Below are 17,754 nucleotides of genomic sequence, written 5' to 3'. Positions count from 1 at the left end.
TGCATATGCTAATTGTTGTATTTCCAATAAATGTGGTGTGTTGCCTTTTCCCCTGAAAAAGATCCTGTGTGCTTCTTATAAGCATAAGATGAGCCTATCCAGTTGGAGCCCTGTTGTAAGTAAGTATCTGATCGATATGTATAACTGCATGTTACTGTATAGATGTGATAATTGCTTAGGCATTCAGGGCCCATTTGGAACAGCTATATAAATATAATTTGACCTCAGGAGTTAAAGGAATTTATGGTTAAATTGCTGTTGTGGTAGTATACCGTATTAATACATAAATAACAACTCTACCGCTTGCTGGAGGATTTTGATCTAGAGGGCACCAGTGCCAGAGAGGCGCTACACAGAGGCTCAAGTCAGTGAGATGGGGAGTGGGAGAGCCCAGAACCATATTGGGGCCCCATGACAGTTTCATTACATGCAACTGCCTGGTAGAAGGGAGAAAGGAATGGTGGATGTCACATTTTGAAGGAATGTATGATTCCCCAAGGTAAGTACCAGCTCTCGTGGGAGTTGCTAACTGGGAAGACCCAGGAACAGGCAGACAAGACCTGAAGCCCAGAATCTGGGGCATACTGGGTGCCCTGAACAATAGGGAACAAGGGGGGCATGAACCCCTGAACTAGCTAACTAAATTAACTAACAGCTAAGTAGCTAAAGATAAAACTGTTTACACACTATTTACAAAGTTCAAGTGGGAGAGCTAGAAAGGCTACTGACACAGAACATGGTCTGGAACAGACCATGAAGAGGAGAAAGGAACTGGAGAGGCGGTCACTCTGTGACTCCCTTTATGCCCTTGGTTCAGAGTATGAGGAGGGGTAGGGTACAGGCACAGACCAATGAACACTGCTGTAGTAAGATGAGGTCCTGAAACATAAACCCTTGGTATCAGAGGCCTGAACTAAAGTAATGGTCAAAACTTTGTTAACATAAAGCAAAGTTAAGTTGTGAGCCAGAGACAGGCCCTGCTCACAGAAGTTGGCAAGAAGGCAGCTGCTAATTGCACGTATACACATCTAAAAGGTATCAAGTACTAATAGGATGAACATGTGCCAGGATGGCACCAGAACGTTCTGTACAAACACATTCCACAGAGATAATGAGGAAGAGGCTGGCCCATCCTAAAGACAGGGTCAAATATGATTGATAGAGTTGTTGATTTGAATCAACATGTACCAGGAGACAGGCAGCACTCCAACACGTATTGAGGTACAACCCCTCTGCATCAGGAGTGATGTGTAACTTGTTTGTACCTGTTTAAGAATGCATCCCTGAGTGGACGTCTTTGTCCAGCCTAGGGGGCAGTGGAGAATCCTGCCACTGACTGAGCTGGTCCATTGTCAGGGGGCACATATTCGTAGTATGTCCTGTACAGTCTGTGGGAAACTATTACTGTGCTTCATTTGACAATAAACCTGGCTGGGTGCCTTCGTACTTTATCGGAGTCTGTGGTCATTGGGGGTTCTCTTGGGGTCTGCTGTGTCAGCTACCTGCGCAGAGCCCGGGCAGCACACAGAGGGAACACATTCATGCAGCCAATTTATCAACATTGGATAGAGTAGAGCACCACGCTGGTGATGTCTGACAACTCCTGCTATGGAAGAGTTTTCCAGCCTCAAGTGCATGTGCAACCACAGTGAGTACCCATAGGGACCAGCATTTGAAGAAGAATGTAGAATTTCCTTGATTTCTAAAGTTTAGCTTTCATTTAGAAAAAACTAAAACTGTATAATTCTTTAAAAAGGAATTTCCCCAAAATATTACAGTTATACCCTATTAACCTCTAGTCCAAGTAGTTGTTTAAAAACTTGGTATTATAATACATCTCTCACTAAGCAGCAATTCAATATATGTAACTAAAACATAAAAAAAAACACTAAAAAGTTTAACTTCTCAAACCTGGGTGCCAACTGTTTGGCTTCTAAATCCACGATAAAAAGTGTTTCAATTTCACCCAAAGCTTATACTGACTCTTAAATATCCAAGTCTGAAAATGCTGGCCTTACTATTTATAGAGCATTTTACTTCTCTCGCTCTCCCCCAGGTGCTGCACGAACAAACCAATTCTCACAACCTTCACCCCTATAAGGTTGGTATGTATAAGACATTTTACAAAACGGAAGGAAGCGAAGAGGTAAAATGATTTGTTTGACTCCTTAGAGTGAGTGACTTGCAGAGCTGCAATTAGAACTCGGGTATTCCTGGTTTTCAGACTTGTTTGGACCACACTAGAAAAATGCTACCTCTTAAACGAGATTAGTCAAAAAAATTGGATTTCAGTATTATGTATGCAAGAAAAAAAAAATCACCCTCTTACAAATCAGAAAACTTACCTATTATGTTCAATAAACGGCAATATATTTTACCATTACAAAAGTGGTTTCTATGCACCTTTTGCCCTTATTTAGAAGGATGGTATATAAAATGTATTACACAGGTATACCTTAATATTTCCCTCCAGTATAGTGCATGTAATGTACAGATACTGACTGAATGCCATTTAACATAGCTGAATTTTTACTTAAATGAGAAGATAACATGTTCTTTTGGTGCACATTAGTTTTGTTTGTTTTTTAAATAGCAGTTCATTCTCTTTAGTAAATTTGTGATATGATAAAAATCATTTTCACATGAGCACAAAGCCAGATTGTCACTAAACTTTATAATAAATGGTACAGAAAAGTGGCAAGAAGGTCAGAAGTGACACTGGATTCTTAAGAAACAACCTTACCATACAAGTCATCTTCAGCACTGGATTCAGCTAAAGAGATCTGAGGCTGGGCTTTCACCTCCAGGTTTCTGCTCAGCCAGCTAGTCTGTTCCAGGGAGGAACCAGCAACATTCCCCACAGCTTCCAAGATTTTTTGGGTCACCTCCTGAAAAGTAATCAATTCAACACTGTATCAGATGAAAGCTATTGGGACCTGGCCAGCCCAGGGATGTTTTTGTTTTATTTGGAAACTGGCACAGTGTTCTGTACCTGGTACCATATCTGTAGGTATATGGAAGTGAGTAACAAACAGCAGAGAAACATTTATCAGCACTCCACAGGTAGTAAAGTGTTACTCATTTCATTTGGTAGTAGGCATCAGGGCTGCCCAGAGGATTCAGGGGGCCTGGGGTCTTCAGCAGCGGGTCCCGGAGCGGAAGGACCCCCCGCCGCCAAATTGCCGCCGAAGACCTGGCACTTCGGCGGCAGGTCCTGGGGCTGAAGGACCCCCCGCCGCGGGTCTTCGGGGAACTTCGGCGGCGGGTCCAGGAGCGGAAGGACCCCTGCACCGCCGAAGACCTGGAGTGGGAGAAGCTCCGGGGCCCCAGGCCCTGCAAGAGTTTTCTGGGCCCCCTGGAGCGAGTGAAGGACCCGACTCCATGGGCCCCGAAAAACTCTTGTGGGGGCCCCACAGGGGCCTGGGGCAAATTGCCCCCCCCCCCGCCAGCCCTGTTAGGCATGAACAATGAAGAAAGAAAGAAAGAAAGAAAAGCTTTGGGTTAGAGTAGATTCACGTACAGGTCTTAATCATACCTTTACATGAAAAGGTCATTATGTACATGTGTATGCATGCATGCACGCACATCTGGGCTAAAACATTAATATAAAAGAAAATTCATCTACGATAGCAAAAAATACCTCACACTATAATTGATCTACTCTTGATGACTATCCTTATAATCACAACAGGAAGGGGGACTTTTTCCCTTTCGACAAACATTCTCTTCGACTGTGGTATAAAAGTTAAGCACTGGAGAGAGAATAGCAGAGTCAAAGATTAAAAAAGGGAGAAACAAGCAACCCATTTCAGTTTTTCACTTCCTGTGTAGATTGGCACACACTGAGCACACACCAGACCAAGTCTGTTTAAAATGTCTTCATTCTTTCCACTTCCTCATTTGTTTTCTGGGCGTTTTAAATTTTAATGATTTACATCAGCAGTTTAGTAGAATCCAGGTCACAGAAGGCTTGGGTCTTGTTGCACAGACTCTGCTGTATTTTCAATTTGATTGGTAATTCTATTGCTACCCTTACTCCCTCTGACAAGTTTCTTTTTTCTAGCTTGAGCCAGGCTAGATGATGAGTTTATTCTTTACTGATCTTATCTCCCACTGCTTCTGTGGCCATCAGGATAAGAGTGCACAACCGGAGCATCCAATAGGAATACAATAGTATTGTTGTTAATGAGATAATCAGGGTCCACACACACACCAAAGGTGAACAGGTTTGAATACCAAAGAATCCTGAAATGTGTCTCAACATTTCCCCTCATTTCCCCTTTGATGGGCATCTTTTTTAGGTCACAAATTTGAAACATACTGGGGGATTATTCTTATGATAATTGATAAATTCACAGGTGTCAACTCACTGTGTATTTCCCTGATTGTTCACAGTATGGACTCTTACCTGGTTCTCCAGATTTCCAGTCTTTTACCTGCCACGTTACTATGTTTTAAGAAAGAGTTCTTGTCCCCTGAGGTTTCTTAACTTTGTCTCCTTGGAGGGCCACAGAATCCAGCTGATCAAGATATTTTTCAGTTCTAATGGAGCAATCATCCAGTGGGCTCAAATGAAGATTGCAAAGTATCCATTATACTGCATTAATAAGCAGTCATCTCTCAAAGGACTTGCATGTTCTGAATTTGTTCTTCAGATTTCCAAAAAAATTGCACCAGTACCCTCTATTGTTCTTTAGGCTCTGAACTGTATGGTCTGAAAACCTGTCTGCTTTTTCCTTTCCCTTCAGCTACAGGGCCTTCCATGTGGTATTAAATTAGATGGGGATGTTGGTTACTTTTAACTGAATGATTTAAGAGTGTAGTTTTATTTTTTGGGAATTCATCTGGCCATATTTCAGTCTTCCCACTGTAGGGTTGGGCCAAACCCTACTACCAGCCTCATGTTTGAGCAACAGAGCTATTCACTGTAGGATGGAGACTCTGGTTTGGAAACTTCAGGTTTCCCTTCCAAGGCTGCCAGAAAAATCTGATAATTTCTTGATAATGCTGTAAGAAGCTAGGCATTCACTACACAATTATTTTGCTGGCCAGTTTATGAAACAAAACTGGAGGAAGTCACTCACATCTCTACCATATCTGCTGGGCAGCACAAGCACCACAATCACAGCTATCAGAAGGTTCACTTTTCAACATTTCATCTCAAATTCAGAGCCAAAGATGATTGTAACAAGTCTGTGGTGCTTGAGCTATCTTGGCAAAAAGCAGAAACAGTAGGAGAAAAGAATCCAGCTCTAATCCTCATCTTGTTTCCATAATAGGTGAATGGATAAACAGTTGTTGAGATTGCCAAAGCCAACTAGGGGACACAGCTATACAGCTCCCATTGACTTCAATGGGAATAGTGCACCTAATTCTCCTACTTGGTTTTGAAAATTTCAATGATAATGCAAATGAAGGGATGTGGTGACGATATATTTGTGTTATGAATTTAAATCTAAAGGTTGACATAAAAAAAAAAGACACCCAATCTGAATACAGCTTTGGCTAATCAGCATCCTGAGCCATGTTAGAACTTTATCAAAAATATACAATATCACTTGTTAGCTGGAAGATTATATTTTATGCATTCTCACACACTTACTTACTGTGTAAGTACCCAAACTTTCTCAGAGTATGCAGATGTTCGGACATGGAGTTGGTTTGGGCTAATCTCAGTTTAGAATGAAGAGTGTGGTACCAGATTTGCGAACTAAAAGTGTGTGTATACAGTACCTGCAGGTCTTTTTGATCCTTTTTATTTTCCAGGTTAGGAGTTCTGGTCACAAAGTCATTCAGAGTACTGTAGGAAAAATAATTAATTCCAAGTTAGTAATATGGACAGTTTTACTCAATCTATCAAATCAAACCAAACCATCTTGTTTTGTGCTATACCTCAGAAGCAGGAAATATCCAGGGGGAGCCAAGTTCAGTTGCACAGATTCCTTCAGCACTCCTAACAATGACTGAAAGTTCTCCTGCAGGGCTGAGACAGGAAGTCTGCCAAAAAACAAACAAAAAAAAAACCATGCAAGTCTGTTGTCAAACAATACATCAGCCATACACACAGATAGTGCTGGCTCTAGGAGCTTCCCACCAACTTTATTCTTCTAGTTTTCCCCAAGTCTAACTACTATCCATTGTATTTGTGTCTAAGTACCACGATATCCTGTCAATGCACGATGACACTTACATTATCCTATCATTATATTAGTGTGTTGATGTATCGAAGTCAAAACAGTATGCAGAATTGACTCAAGTTCTCCTGCAAACTAAAGCTAGGCTTGGAGCATATGGAATATGCCAGTGCTGTAAAAGAAGAGGGTCTCCATGAATGATATAACGAGGAGAAGGCTTTGCAGACTAAGATCCTAAGGTGTTCCATGTATACACTGCAATGTATGCTAAGAAGAGTTTTGATCACCCCCATGCTGTCTAATATGATGAATGCAGAGTATAAATTGGAAACACAAGGAGCCCTCCCTAAGAAAGCCTGGAAGGGAGATTAAGGAGGAGAAGTATCCATCCTTCATACACTTTTCCAGCTGCTGGAAACAGTGTTAGAGCTGGAGAAAGGTAATACAAAAATTCCAGCATATGTCCTGACAACAGTTTGAGAAGCTTACAGCATGCTGTTGTGTCTGTACATGATGACATTGTGTCATGATGACACAAACACCAATACATCTCTGCAATCACAGAACACCACGCCACACAGTAATCTTATGTCTGTCATTTGACAATGTAGTGGTTGTCCAGTTCTGCTTCATTAAGCACTGATAATGTAGAGTTTCCTGTGCCAAGCAGCTATGAAGGTCAAAGTAAAGCTAAAGTAATAATGCTAGCCATTAGTTGCTGAAATAGCATTTGGAGGTAAATGGAAATCACTTTATGTAACAACCTAGTTACCTTTGAATGAAAGCATAGCTGAATTTCAGCACTGGGATATCCACTAGAGAAGATTTCTGAAAATAAAACAAGGAATTACGTTCTTGCTTTACAACAAAATGAAATTTAAGCTGTTAAAGGACTCAATGTTCCATGTAAGACTTGCTTCCCCCCCTCCCCCCCTTTCTCTCTCCTGAGAGCAATCTATCTCCCAGTCTGAGACTGATAGACTGTGCCTTGTCTGTAGATATAGTAGGTAGTTCAGAGCTTTTGCTAGGAAAGTCTGGAATAAATTAAAAGATTAATCCTTTCTGTCCGCCAGACATATTCTTCCAAAGTTCTAGAAACACTTATAAATGCACCTCTCTGCATGATAACAAGGCTGGCTTAATTCAAAGCAAGCTTTGTTAAACAGCAGAATCACCACAGAAGCAACCTCACTACCTAGGATCACTGAAAGTCATCGTTATGCCAAACTGCTGTCATGAATCTGGGAAGTGAAGTTTTGTAAAAAGTTCTGAAAGCTACATTTCCTGCATAACCAGACCAGATGGCAAAGGTCTCTAAAAGTTATACTTACAATTTTAACAGTCTTATTTAATAAAAAGGAAGGCCCTCAAAAAGTTTTACTAATGAAACTACATCTCTATCCTGATAGAACGCGACCCGATAGAACATGAATTTGGATATAATGCAGTAAAGCAGCACTCTGGGTGGGGAGCGGGGCTGCGCGCTCCAGCGGATCAAAGCAAGTTCGATATAACGCGGTTTCACCTATAACGCGGTAAGATTTTTTGGCTCCCAAGGACAGCGTTATATCGGGGTAGAGGTGTACTACTTAATGAGTTTTAAAAACACTCAATAGGATTGGATTTTATATAGCATGTTTTTTGTTTCATAGGTAGGATGATTGTACCAATGTTAAGTATCTATTTCTGTTATGCTGAATTACAGACACATACACACAATTGTACCTTAAGACACACACATTTACTCTTTCTAGGCATTTATTTTATGCAAGTTATTCAATTTTAAGGGAAATATTGGTCCATCATAAAACCCTGAAGAATTTTGGTGTCTGTTTAAATCTGAATAAAATTTAACTTTTCATTGAAATCTTAACAAACATCAACATATTTCTCTTCATATTAGGTTTGGTCCTCTTTAATTTGGGGCCTAAACTATGTCCCAGTACTCTTAAGCCTTGAAACATTGGAGCAAGCATTTGAAACAGAATTTACAAAACAATCTCCAGAAGTATATGGTGCCTAGACAGAGCAGCATTGTAGTACACGAGAACCAGAAAGTGACGCTACTAACCAAAATATTTAGTTCTTATATTGCTCTTTTCTTTCTCAAAGTGCTTGGCACAGGTTTGATAATCTTGAAGGGAAACTTTAAATTTAAATTATCAAGAGTGAAATGCAAGAAATACAAAGGATAAAAAGGAAAAAAATGGTAGATACTTAGAGTTTTCATTTTTGATAATCTGAACTATGAATTTAAATTAGATGGAGCCAGATCCTTGCGACTTGCCCTTCTGTATCCCAGAATGGAGTGGGGCCAAGGTGTTTTTTACACTGGAAGGGCCCAGAGCATCCTCAGGGCTGCTGTAAGTTGCAATGGCAGGTAACAACCTCCCTACCCGCAGGCTGTTACAGCAGCTAGTGATCAGACAAACACAATGGGTCCCTGCCCGTGCCCACTTTGCGGAGGGCAAGGGGGCTGGAACCACTATACTCGCCTTATGAAATCTGGAGATTCCTCTATGCTGGGAGAATGCACAAAAAGTCTGTTACACTGGCTTTACTTCAGCTTTGTGCTGCCAATGTAACAAAACAACCAACGACTACTCTTGTAAAATAAGCATCAGAAACTGTATACACATTCAGTACACTTTTCACCAGGTACAGAATGTGAGGAAGAAACAAATTTTAATAATTACCAGTAACAAAAAAAGAATAATGAATGTTGAAAACCTCTCTCTCATCTAATAAGGTTAGCAAAGATTTTTTTTCAGGGACACCTTGGAAGAATGAAGACAGTAAAGCTGAATATTATTTTAACAGTTACCTCTTCGCCTTTGATTTGGGATGGTTTCTTGACAACTTCTTTTACCAGCTGTAATATAGTGTCAGTCTTCAGAGTGTTAAGTGCACACACTAAGTCCACAAGAATAAGCTGAGATGCACTAGCCACTGGAAGAATCTAAATGACACAAACATCATTAAGTTCAATGTATCAGGGAATGATGGAGGAAAACAGCATTTCACACTATTTAACCACGTGCAAACATAAATATGAAACTCAAATAGGTGAAAAGGATCTCTGAGGGGATCAGAGTTTGGGTCTCATTCACTCTCTCTCTGACCTGCCCTGACAGGCTGGGAGCACAATGAGGCAATGCACTCAGACTAAGGCAGATTAGGAAGAGGGCTTGTACTTAGTAACCATGTTTGGCTCCAGAGGGAGCGACCTCTAACTTTCCTCCTCTGGAAAGGTTTCTGACCTGGTGCCTTGGACAGCAATGGAGGAAAACTGGAATCGTCTGGGCTCCAACAACTCAAAATGGCTAGGTATTAAAGTGCTGGACTTGGCTTGGTACATAGTGCTTACTGATAATTGTTCTTTGCATCTATGCGTGTAAGTGGAGCTCATCACCTTGGTATCCAAGAGCTTTTCCTTTGCAGTTGTTTCTAAAGCTGGTCAGAACATTTTCATCTAAATCTTTAGTCAAAACATGCTGTTTCAAAGCCAAAACATTTCATAGAGATTTATAATTTCAATTACGTGTCTGCTGGAAAGGGTTTTGCGATTCCCGTGTGCTCTTTGTTCAAGTCTGACCAGAGAGAGAGAGAACGAAAAGAGAATTGAAAAGTTGAGCTTTTCAATCTGAATACAGCTATTTTGACAATTCCATTTTGCAAAAATGGTTTTGTTGCAGTGTGGAATGAAAAATGTTTAAACCTTGAAAGTAGTCACAAAAGAGAAAGCAGTCACTCTTTGGACAGATGTAGTTATTTAAATATGGAATAAGGTTTTAAAATAAATTGTAATGTGCAGAATGAGAGTCTTGTTTTTTTAATTTATATGCAAACTAAAGCAATAGTATTTAATTAACTTTTCTATTTCCATTTCCAACACCAAGTATTTGACCAATGTAAATAAGTTCTACTATTTTATAAAAAATAAAATTACTTTTTCCAGAAAAGTGGAAGCCAGTAAGATTATTTTTGTCATGGGAAACTTATTGCAAGAAAGATAAATTCTTTATCTTACAATAAAAATGGTTTAAGGCATTTAATATTTAATTGTTTAAGATACTGAACCCCTCCCCCCATATAACTCTGCAGATATAGAGTTAAATGTGTAAAAATTCATCAATGAATCTTCCTCAGCAGCAGGCTGGCTGGCGAGACAGACACCATGACTTCTTCCCCCCCAAACGAAAAAGTCCTCAAGTTGTCACAGGCTGTGTTACAAAAGTTGTGCCCCAGACAACTGGTCTCTTAATTATCTAAGTAAAATATTTTCTTCTTTCAGTATCTTCAACATGCAAACACATTAAAATCTTTATTTTTCCTATTTTGATTATATTTGTTCCATTTACTTATGGTCTTCACATTTTAAATTTTAACCATTATATTGAATTCAAATTCTTATCTAATGGCTTGTCTTTGTCACTTGTACAACAAAAACAAACCAAAAACGTGAGGGTCTTCCTAGTTTTACTACGAACAAACCTCTGTCTTTTCATGAGAAATAAAACTATCATATGAATTAACATTTCTTTAACTTCACCTTTATTTTACTTTGATTCTTACGAGCTTTTTTGCTGTTCCACACTGCTGCTACTGCTGATATTAACTGGACTCCAAGTTGTGGTGTCAGTGGATTCAAGAAATCTAAAATTTTATTTTTTATCGTCTATAAAAAAAAGATGACTATGTTATTGCTTATCTCAAATCCTGGAAAGCCAACAACAAAAAAATATTTTTCATCATGCATATTCTCTGCCCAATCACTGTTCGTACACAGTACTTCCTCATTATTATTAATCGAGGTCTGTAAAAGAAGTGGGGGGAGGAGGAAACTAGCAGTATATACAGAATGACAAACATAAAATATTTGAGAAGGAGTAGAGAAATGCAGGGCCGGCTCCAGAGCCCAGCGGGGCAAGCACCTGCCTGGGGCGGCCCTTTCCCGGGGGGGCGGCAGGCTGGGCCGGCGGACCTGCCGCAGTCATGCCTGCGGGAGGTCCACCGGAGCCCCGGGAGCAGCGGACCTGCCGCAGGCATGACTGCGGAGGGGGCGCTCGTCCCGCGGCTCCAGTGGACCTCCCGCAGGCATGACTGCGGACGGTTCGCTGGTCCCGCGCCTCGGCTGGACCTCCCGCAGGCATGACTGCGGCAGCTCAACCGGAGCCGCCGGACCTGCGAACCGCCCGCAGCTGCGGGAGGTCCAGCCGAGCCGCGCGACCAGCGGACCCTCCGCAGTCATGCCCGCGGGAGGTCCGCTGCTCCCGCGGCTCGGGGGCGCCTCCCGGGCATGACTGCTTGGGGCGGCCAAAAACCTAGAGCCGCCCCTGGAGAAATGGATGACAATTTAGTAAAGGAGGACAGGATGAGGAAATTCGTGAGGAAGGCAATATAAGAATTAATGGAAAAGTGAGTTTTCAAGGAGGGAAGAAAGGATTTGAAGGACATGAGAAGAGTGGTAGGGCCAGCTTGGCCGAGGAGTGAAAGGCTATTCCAAGAAGAAAGAGAATATACATTAAGATACTAAGTGCTATGTTTAAAGGACAACTGGAACACTAATTTTACGTTTTCTCATTTGCTTCAATGGACTCTTTGCTGCCTCCTTCTTGTAAGGAGTAAAAGATCAAAGAGTACAAGAGCTCTTCAGTAAATCAGATGTTTGACTCAGATTCTCAATTCTTCTGACCTGAGTGGCTTATTGAAAGAAAAAATGATTCAATCTTTTGTGTAAATATTATCAACATCAATAGCTAAGCAAAAAAAAGTAAAGAAAACAAAGGATTATACTCCAATCTAATGATCAGCTACCACAATTGTCTAAAAATAAAACAAATCAATGAGTTAAGAAAAGTATTAATTTAATATTAATATTAATTCTGTGGAGGTATGTAAGGGTCAAGTAAAGACCTGGGTCACCGCTATCATGGTGATGAGGAGTAAGGCACAGGCAAGCACTATTTCTTCCCTTGATAGATAAAGCTGCCATCCTTTTCCCTTCCTTTCTGCTTGTAAAGGATAGATAAGCATGGCAGCTGCATAAGGAATATGGTTTGAAGGATACTCTGTGTGGAAAAAGTGTTCTCCCCACTTCCTTCCTCTCCCAGCTACATAAAGGAGTTCAGGGTCATGGCCCCTTCCTCCCTCCCCTGTGAACTGTTGATTAAGGGAAATTCTGGCTACAATTACTGCAAAGAAATGTATCTTCAAGGTAAAAATGTCTGTACAATATGCTTAATGCTGTAAACAGTAAATGGGGTGGGTATAATTCTATTCAGTATATAGCTATTAATATTCATTATATGGGCGTTCATATTATTAAATAAGGGTTTTGGGGGCGTTGTAGTAAATGTGGGTATTTACATATTAACTTAGATAGAAGTGTCGTGATTAATTCGGGGCTTACTTGACAATTGAGTCGAGGGGAACAAGTACTGCAATAAAGAAATCCATTTACTCAATCCACCTCTGGGTCCTCCTGCTCCTTCTTTCCATCTCTAACAAACTCGTCAGTTAGTTCATTGAATGAATACAGTAAACAAACAAAACAATCTGTACAAATCCGAAACAAACCTCCAAGGAGGTAGCTGTCTGGTTATATCCCCCACTAAAAACAGAAACCCCATTGCTCCCACAACTTTCACTCATGGCAATATACTCAAAAATGAAAACACACAAAATTGGTTTCAAGCAAGTTGCCCACGCCCCCCAGTGCGGTAGACAACCACATCAATGTCTAATGGAGGGCCTCAACAGGCCCACAAAAAATAAGTAATTGACAACAAAAACACAGCTTTTCACCCAAACTTCTCATTCACCCTCCAATATTTCTTAAAATAAAATTTAAATAATATCTATGACAAACTGTCACATCATTCTTCTGCCCACAAAAGATTTGGGAAGCTGGCAGTTACAGGCTGACTAGGTGAAAATTCAGAATGGTTTCACTGGGCAAAGTTCACAGTCTTTATTTTCTTGAATGAGCTAACTTCAATACAATCATTTAAAATTAAGATAAATTTATACAAACTCTATTTCTCATACACACTACTTATCTTACCAGTGCCAGCTATTCAAAAACGAGTGTAACAGAGTGTAATATTAAAGGGCAAATATGCAATGTGCTGTCTCACTTTTATGATGTCATCAGCTTCAAAACTCAAATGTTGATTTATATGGCAAAATCTCATTACACTTCATAACAAAAGCAGAATGAATTCTAAATACTTAAGTAAATGAAAGAGCACGCATAGCTCAAGTTCACTCCAGACAAGCCACAAACTGTGTTCACTTGCATCTCATACTCATTAGGACAGTCGGCTTTTTTCTGGGTTGCAGTGTTTATTTTGTTTTTGAAAGAGAGTCAAGAAAAACAAAAACAAAGAGGAAGAGGATTTAATAGAGGGGTGAAAAGCATATGTATGGGGAAAAGGGGGCAGAAAAAAAAATCACCAAAAGGCAAATTAATTTTATACAAATGGGGCATCAATTTAGGTTTGGAAATCTGGCACTTTGTAACTGACTTGCACAAAAGGTGACAACCCTTTTATAATAGGGATTCTGCACCTTTGACCAGGAACATTCTCTGCAGCCTATAAATTTCAGAAACTGTAAAACTACTTTGCTGTTTTGAGAATGGCAAAACCATATACAAGAACTTTCCAGAAAAGGTAATGGGGGGCAGGGGAAAAAGAGTGCTTGGAAAGGATTCCTACTTTGGTTGCCTTAAAGTATACTGAAGAAGATCCTTTGGTTGCCCCAAGAAAGTCAGTTGGTCTTTTTTGAGAGTCTTCCTTTTTTATAACACTCCAAAGAAGGGCCATTGTGTTAACAATACGAGGCAATTCTTCCAAAATGGCATTCCTGGCATTTCTCAGGTTTGCGGGGTCAGATATAGGGGACACCTAGGAAAACAGAAATATCTATATTAAACGCTCAAGTATATGCAGATTCATTATTCTTAACATTGTTACACAATCTTTAGTGCAGACATCTGCTTTCCACCCAAGAAGTCTTTTAGTGTTTTGCAAAATTATTATTACAAATCATTCAGCTGTTCTGTTTATGAACTTTATTATCACTTACAGAATGGGTAAGTATGTGTAACTAGAGTATAACATTCTATTGATTTTGCTTTTGATTGAAGAGTTCATTTCTCTATTTGAGGCCATATTCTCTTCCAATACATGGTGCAAACTACATATCTCCATTTTCCACATAATTTGTACCAAAAGAGTGTGAAATGCATTCTCATTTAGAATACAAGCCACTAATATTCTCCTGATTATTTAGTCTATGGAAACTTTCCAGTTAAACAAATGAAGTAAAGTAACTTGGGAATAGCCACAAAATGCATGAGTATTTGGGTGGGGAAGACCAAATTAAACTTGTTCTGGTTTTGCAATAGAAGAAAAAAAAAGTGAGAAAAATGATGCGTAGAGTTGTCTGCAGTGTGGTTTTTAAGATGTACAAATTTTGTTCACTCACACTTTCATGTAACAGCATACTGAATATATTTATAAATGTAAAATTCATATTTTCCTAGAGAAGCTTTTAGAAGAAATGACCTTTTACTGTATAGCTTTTTTGACAGCATGACACTTGCCTTTCTTTCTTCATACAAATTACTTCAGAATATTTTAAAGAGAATACTGTATGTTTCCCATAAATGAGTAGCATCCAATAATCCAAATATATTTATTGTCAGCATACACTGAGCTGGGATGAGAGAATAGTTACCTTATCTGCGAGCAGAGGGTTCTCCCCTCTACACAAGCATGTTCATCTTCCGACATGCAAGGGGATTCTGCTATCCCTAAAGTAACAGCCTCTCATTTCTGGGCCCATAATAATAGACATTAATGGTCATGATTCAGCCAAGAACTTAAGTATTTTGTTGAATTGAGGCCAAACTGTCAAATGTACGGTTGGCATTTGGAGACATATCTACTGAAGTAATAAGAAGCAGTTTGCTACCTTTTTGGTTTGATTAGGATGATCCAAAAGGCAAAAATGACCAATGGTTGTTAAGCCTTCCAAAAGTGTCAGAGGATAATCTGGTGTAATGTTCTCCCTTTTAGAAGTTACGCTTTGGAGAAGAACACAGAAGTTATTAATAGTACAACTGGATATTTTCATTCTTTACATGACTACTATGGTCAAAAGAGTATATGGTTCAATGTTCTAACTGCTGAGGTATCAGAAAGCAAAGTTTCTAAAATAACTAGTCAGACAAAAAAGTAATTTTAGAATACTTTAGACAATAGTATGAAGTTTGAGAAAATAAGCTCATCAGTACTTTGTACCGAATAATTAAATCAACATCAAAACTCTGCATTTAAGAATCTTACCTCACAGACATCTTCACAGTTTCATTTTCATACTGTTTAACAAGTTCATCCAGGTTTTTACATATCTGTATGATAAATGGTGCCACAGTCCAGCCTAAAGATTTCCCAAAGTATGGCAAAGAATGCGTGACTAAACCTACCCAAGATGGATGCATCCCATAGCCATACTCTGGCTGCAAACCTCTAACTACAGCGGAGACAAATAATCCTTGTGAAGTTATGGGGTGTGGATGCACATACTGCATTGCACTAATAGCCTGCTGGAAATTAAGAGCCTGTTGCCATTCCTTAGATAGGTCTGGCTTGTTCTCCTGTTCCTCATGTGTCTGTCCAAGATGGTGCTCCAAGACAATCAATATTTGCAAAAGCTTCAGCAGCTCAATCTGAAGGGGATGTTCACTCCATATCTGATCTTGCCCAAAATTGATAAGGCCTTCTTCAAAGAGGCTCTCTTCAATGACACTATTAGTTTTATCAGATGTTATCAGTTCATACCGTTTTTGACTTGTATACATAGAAGCAGACAAAGAAAGAAGAACAAACTCTTGAATTTTGCATCTTCCAAGCAAGTTGTGTATAAACTCGATATTCTTGTTTTCTGCTGACTTTGCCATTGTGGCCAGCTGCACCATCATTCTAATCAAGACTTCTACACTTTTAACTTGGACATCTCTGTTGCCAAGCACATCTTTGTGGGTTACCTTCAAGTAACATGGATAGTAAGAGCGCAGAAAACTCAAACAGAGGTAAGTCAGCAATTCTATTAATAAAGAATGGGGACACATGGTTGGTGACTGAGTCTGAAGCTTACCATAAAAGCTCTGTCCCACAAGAGTTTCCTGGTGCCGGGCTAGAAGATTATAGATGAGATTTAAGTGAGCTGTAGAGCTCGTATCCATGCTAGTACTGGCTACAGCTTCAATAAATTCTTTAGGGTTTGTTTTGAGTACTGCCTCTAGCACAGAAAAAGCATACAAAACCCTCTTGGAATCGTAAGGCTGAAAATACAACAGAATGTGTTTAAACAGAGCCTCTATCATCTCTTGTTTTTCTTTCTGCTGCTTGAGTAGCCTAGAAGTTGTAATTGCTTGGAATTCCAAGTCCACCTCCTCATCACTTGATAGTGATTCTGATGCTTGAGTTTTCTCAGAGTCTGCACGCACAAGATTTAACATAGTACTGGATTTGGAGCCATGAAGAGGGAAAGTATTAGATGAACTAACATTCTTCATGTTTTCTCTGCAGTCTGTTGTCGCTCTATAGTTCTCCTCATTGCTTATTTCCTGTGGATCCAGAGAAGGAGAAAAAGATGATGTATTTTCACTATCATTATGTCCTGTGCTGGTATCTGCTGATTCTGTGTGTTCACTGTTATCATGATCACCACCGGTATCCTGCAGAGGTTCTGTACAGTGAGATGGTTCATTTTCAGACCATCCATTTTTTAGCTGAGATGCCTCTGGATCAATTTCCACTTCAGCCCAAATAGCTTCCCTGTCCACGGTTGTAAATTGGCTCAGTGGTATGTTTTCTTCAGAACTGCTTTCATGTAGCTCAGAGGCTCCCAATGACTCTTTGAAAGAGGCACTTTTCTTGCTAAACCAATGATTTAAGTCTTCTGAAAAAAATATGAAGATTTAAAAAAAATCAGTGTATTATTGCAGTTGTTAATACATTCAATAGCCTTTATGCTGAAAGACAAACTATAAGAGAAAATGTAATGGTGATCAAGTAACTGACTTTACATTGAGTTAATCTTATTTATGCCAAGGAAATAATTTAATTGAGCAGTTATGTTTTATGATGGAATTGTAAAAGTCAGATGATATAAACCTTCTCAGACTGTAAACCCTTTGGGACAATGACCATATCTACTTCTATAATTGCATAGCGGCTAGCACAAGAGACTCCCTTTGGGTGCTACTATAATGTAAATAGCAAGAATGATGATGATTGGCAAGTCAATTAGATAGCAAAAAAGGTAGCAAAACTGTTATGCAAGCAGATAGCTGGATTAAAAAAGCAATTTAACTATTTGGCGGTTTAGAGCTTCTTTTGCTGAAATGCTGACCCAAAATAAGATACTAATGGGTATTATACCTTTAAAAAGATATGACCTACTCCATAATTGTGTTTAAGCATTATTTCAGGTGTAACTGAGAAGAGTGATATATGCAGCTGGCATTGCTGCTTACAAGATGACACCTCAAACTGATGAGTATGACACCAAAGGTCAAAGACTGGCTTAAAATGGAGTCCAATGG

General features: G+C 39.6%; 1 protein-coding gene across 2 annotated transcripts in view; it reads right to left on the bottom strand.

Annotated features, from left to right (window-relative positions):
* The window catches only part of DOP1B (DOP1 leucine zipper like protein B), an 88,430-nt gene that overhangs the window by 21,019 nt on the left and 49,657 nt on the right, over positions 1 to 17,754 (bottom strand). For both annotated transcript variants that reach the window (XM_045002436.1, XM_045002437.1), the window contains exons 19-27: positions 15,491 to 17,108; positions 15,117 to 15,228; positions 13,856 to 14,044; positions 10,687 to 10,812; positions 8,959 to 9,093; positions 6,907 to 6,962; positions 5,893 to 5,997; positions 5,734 to 5,800; positions 2,744 to 2,888 (exon numbers count right to left, since the gene is read on the bottom strand). In XM_045002436.1, the coding sequence (XP_044858371.1) occupies positions 2,744 to 2,888; positions 5,734 to 5,800; positions 5,893 to 5,997; positions 6,907 to 6,962; positions 8,959 to 9,093; positions 10,687 to 10,812; positions 13,856 to 14,044; positions 15,117 to 15,228; positions 15,491 to 17,108 (2,553 nt within the window). The remainder of the gene's footprint in view (positions 1 to 2,743; positions 2,889 to 5,733; positions 5,801 to 5,892; positions 5,998 to 6,906; positions 6,963 to 8,958; positions 9,094 to 10,686; positions 10,813 to 13,855; positions 14,045 to 15,116; positions 15,229 to 15,490; positions 17,109 to 17,754) is intronic.

The sequence above is a fragment of the Mauremys mutica genome, chromosome 1 (assembly GCF_020497125.1).
Source record: "Mauremys mutica isolate MM-2020 ecotype Southern chromosome 1, ASM2049712v1, whole genome shotgun sequence".
Taxonomy (NCBI): domain Eukaryota; kingdom Metazoa; phylum Chordata; order Testudines; family Geoemydidae; genus Mauremys; species Mauremys mutica.
This window is presented reverse-complemented; position numbering and strand designations above follow the sequence as displayed.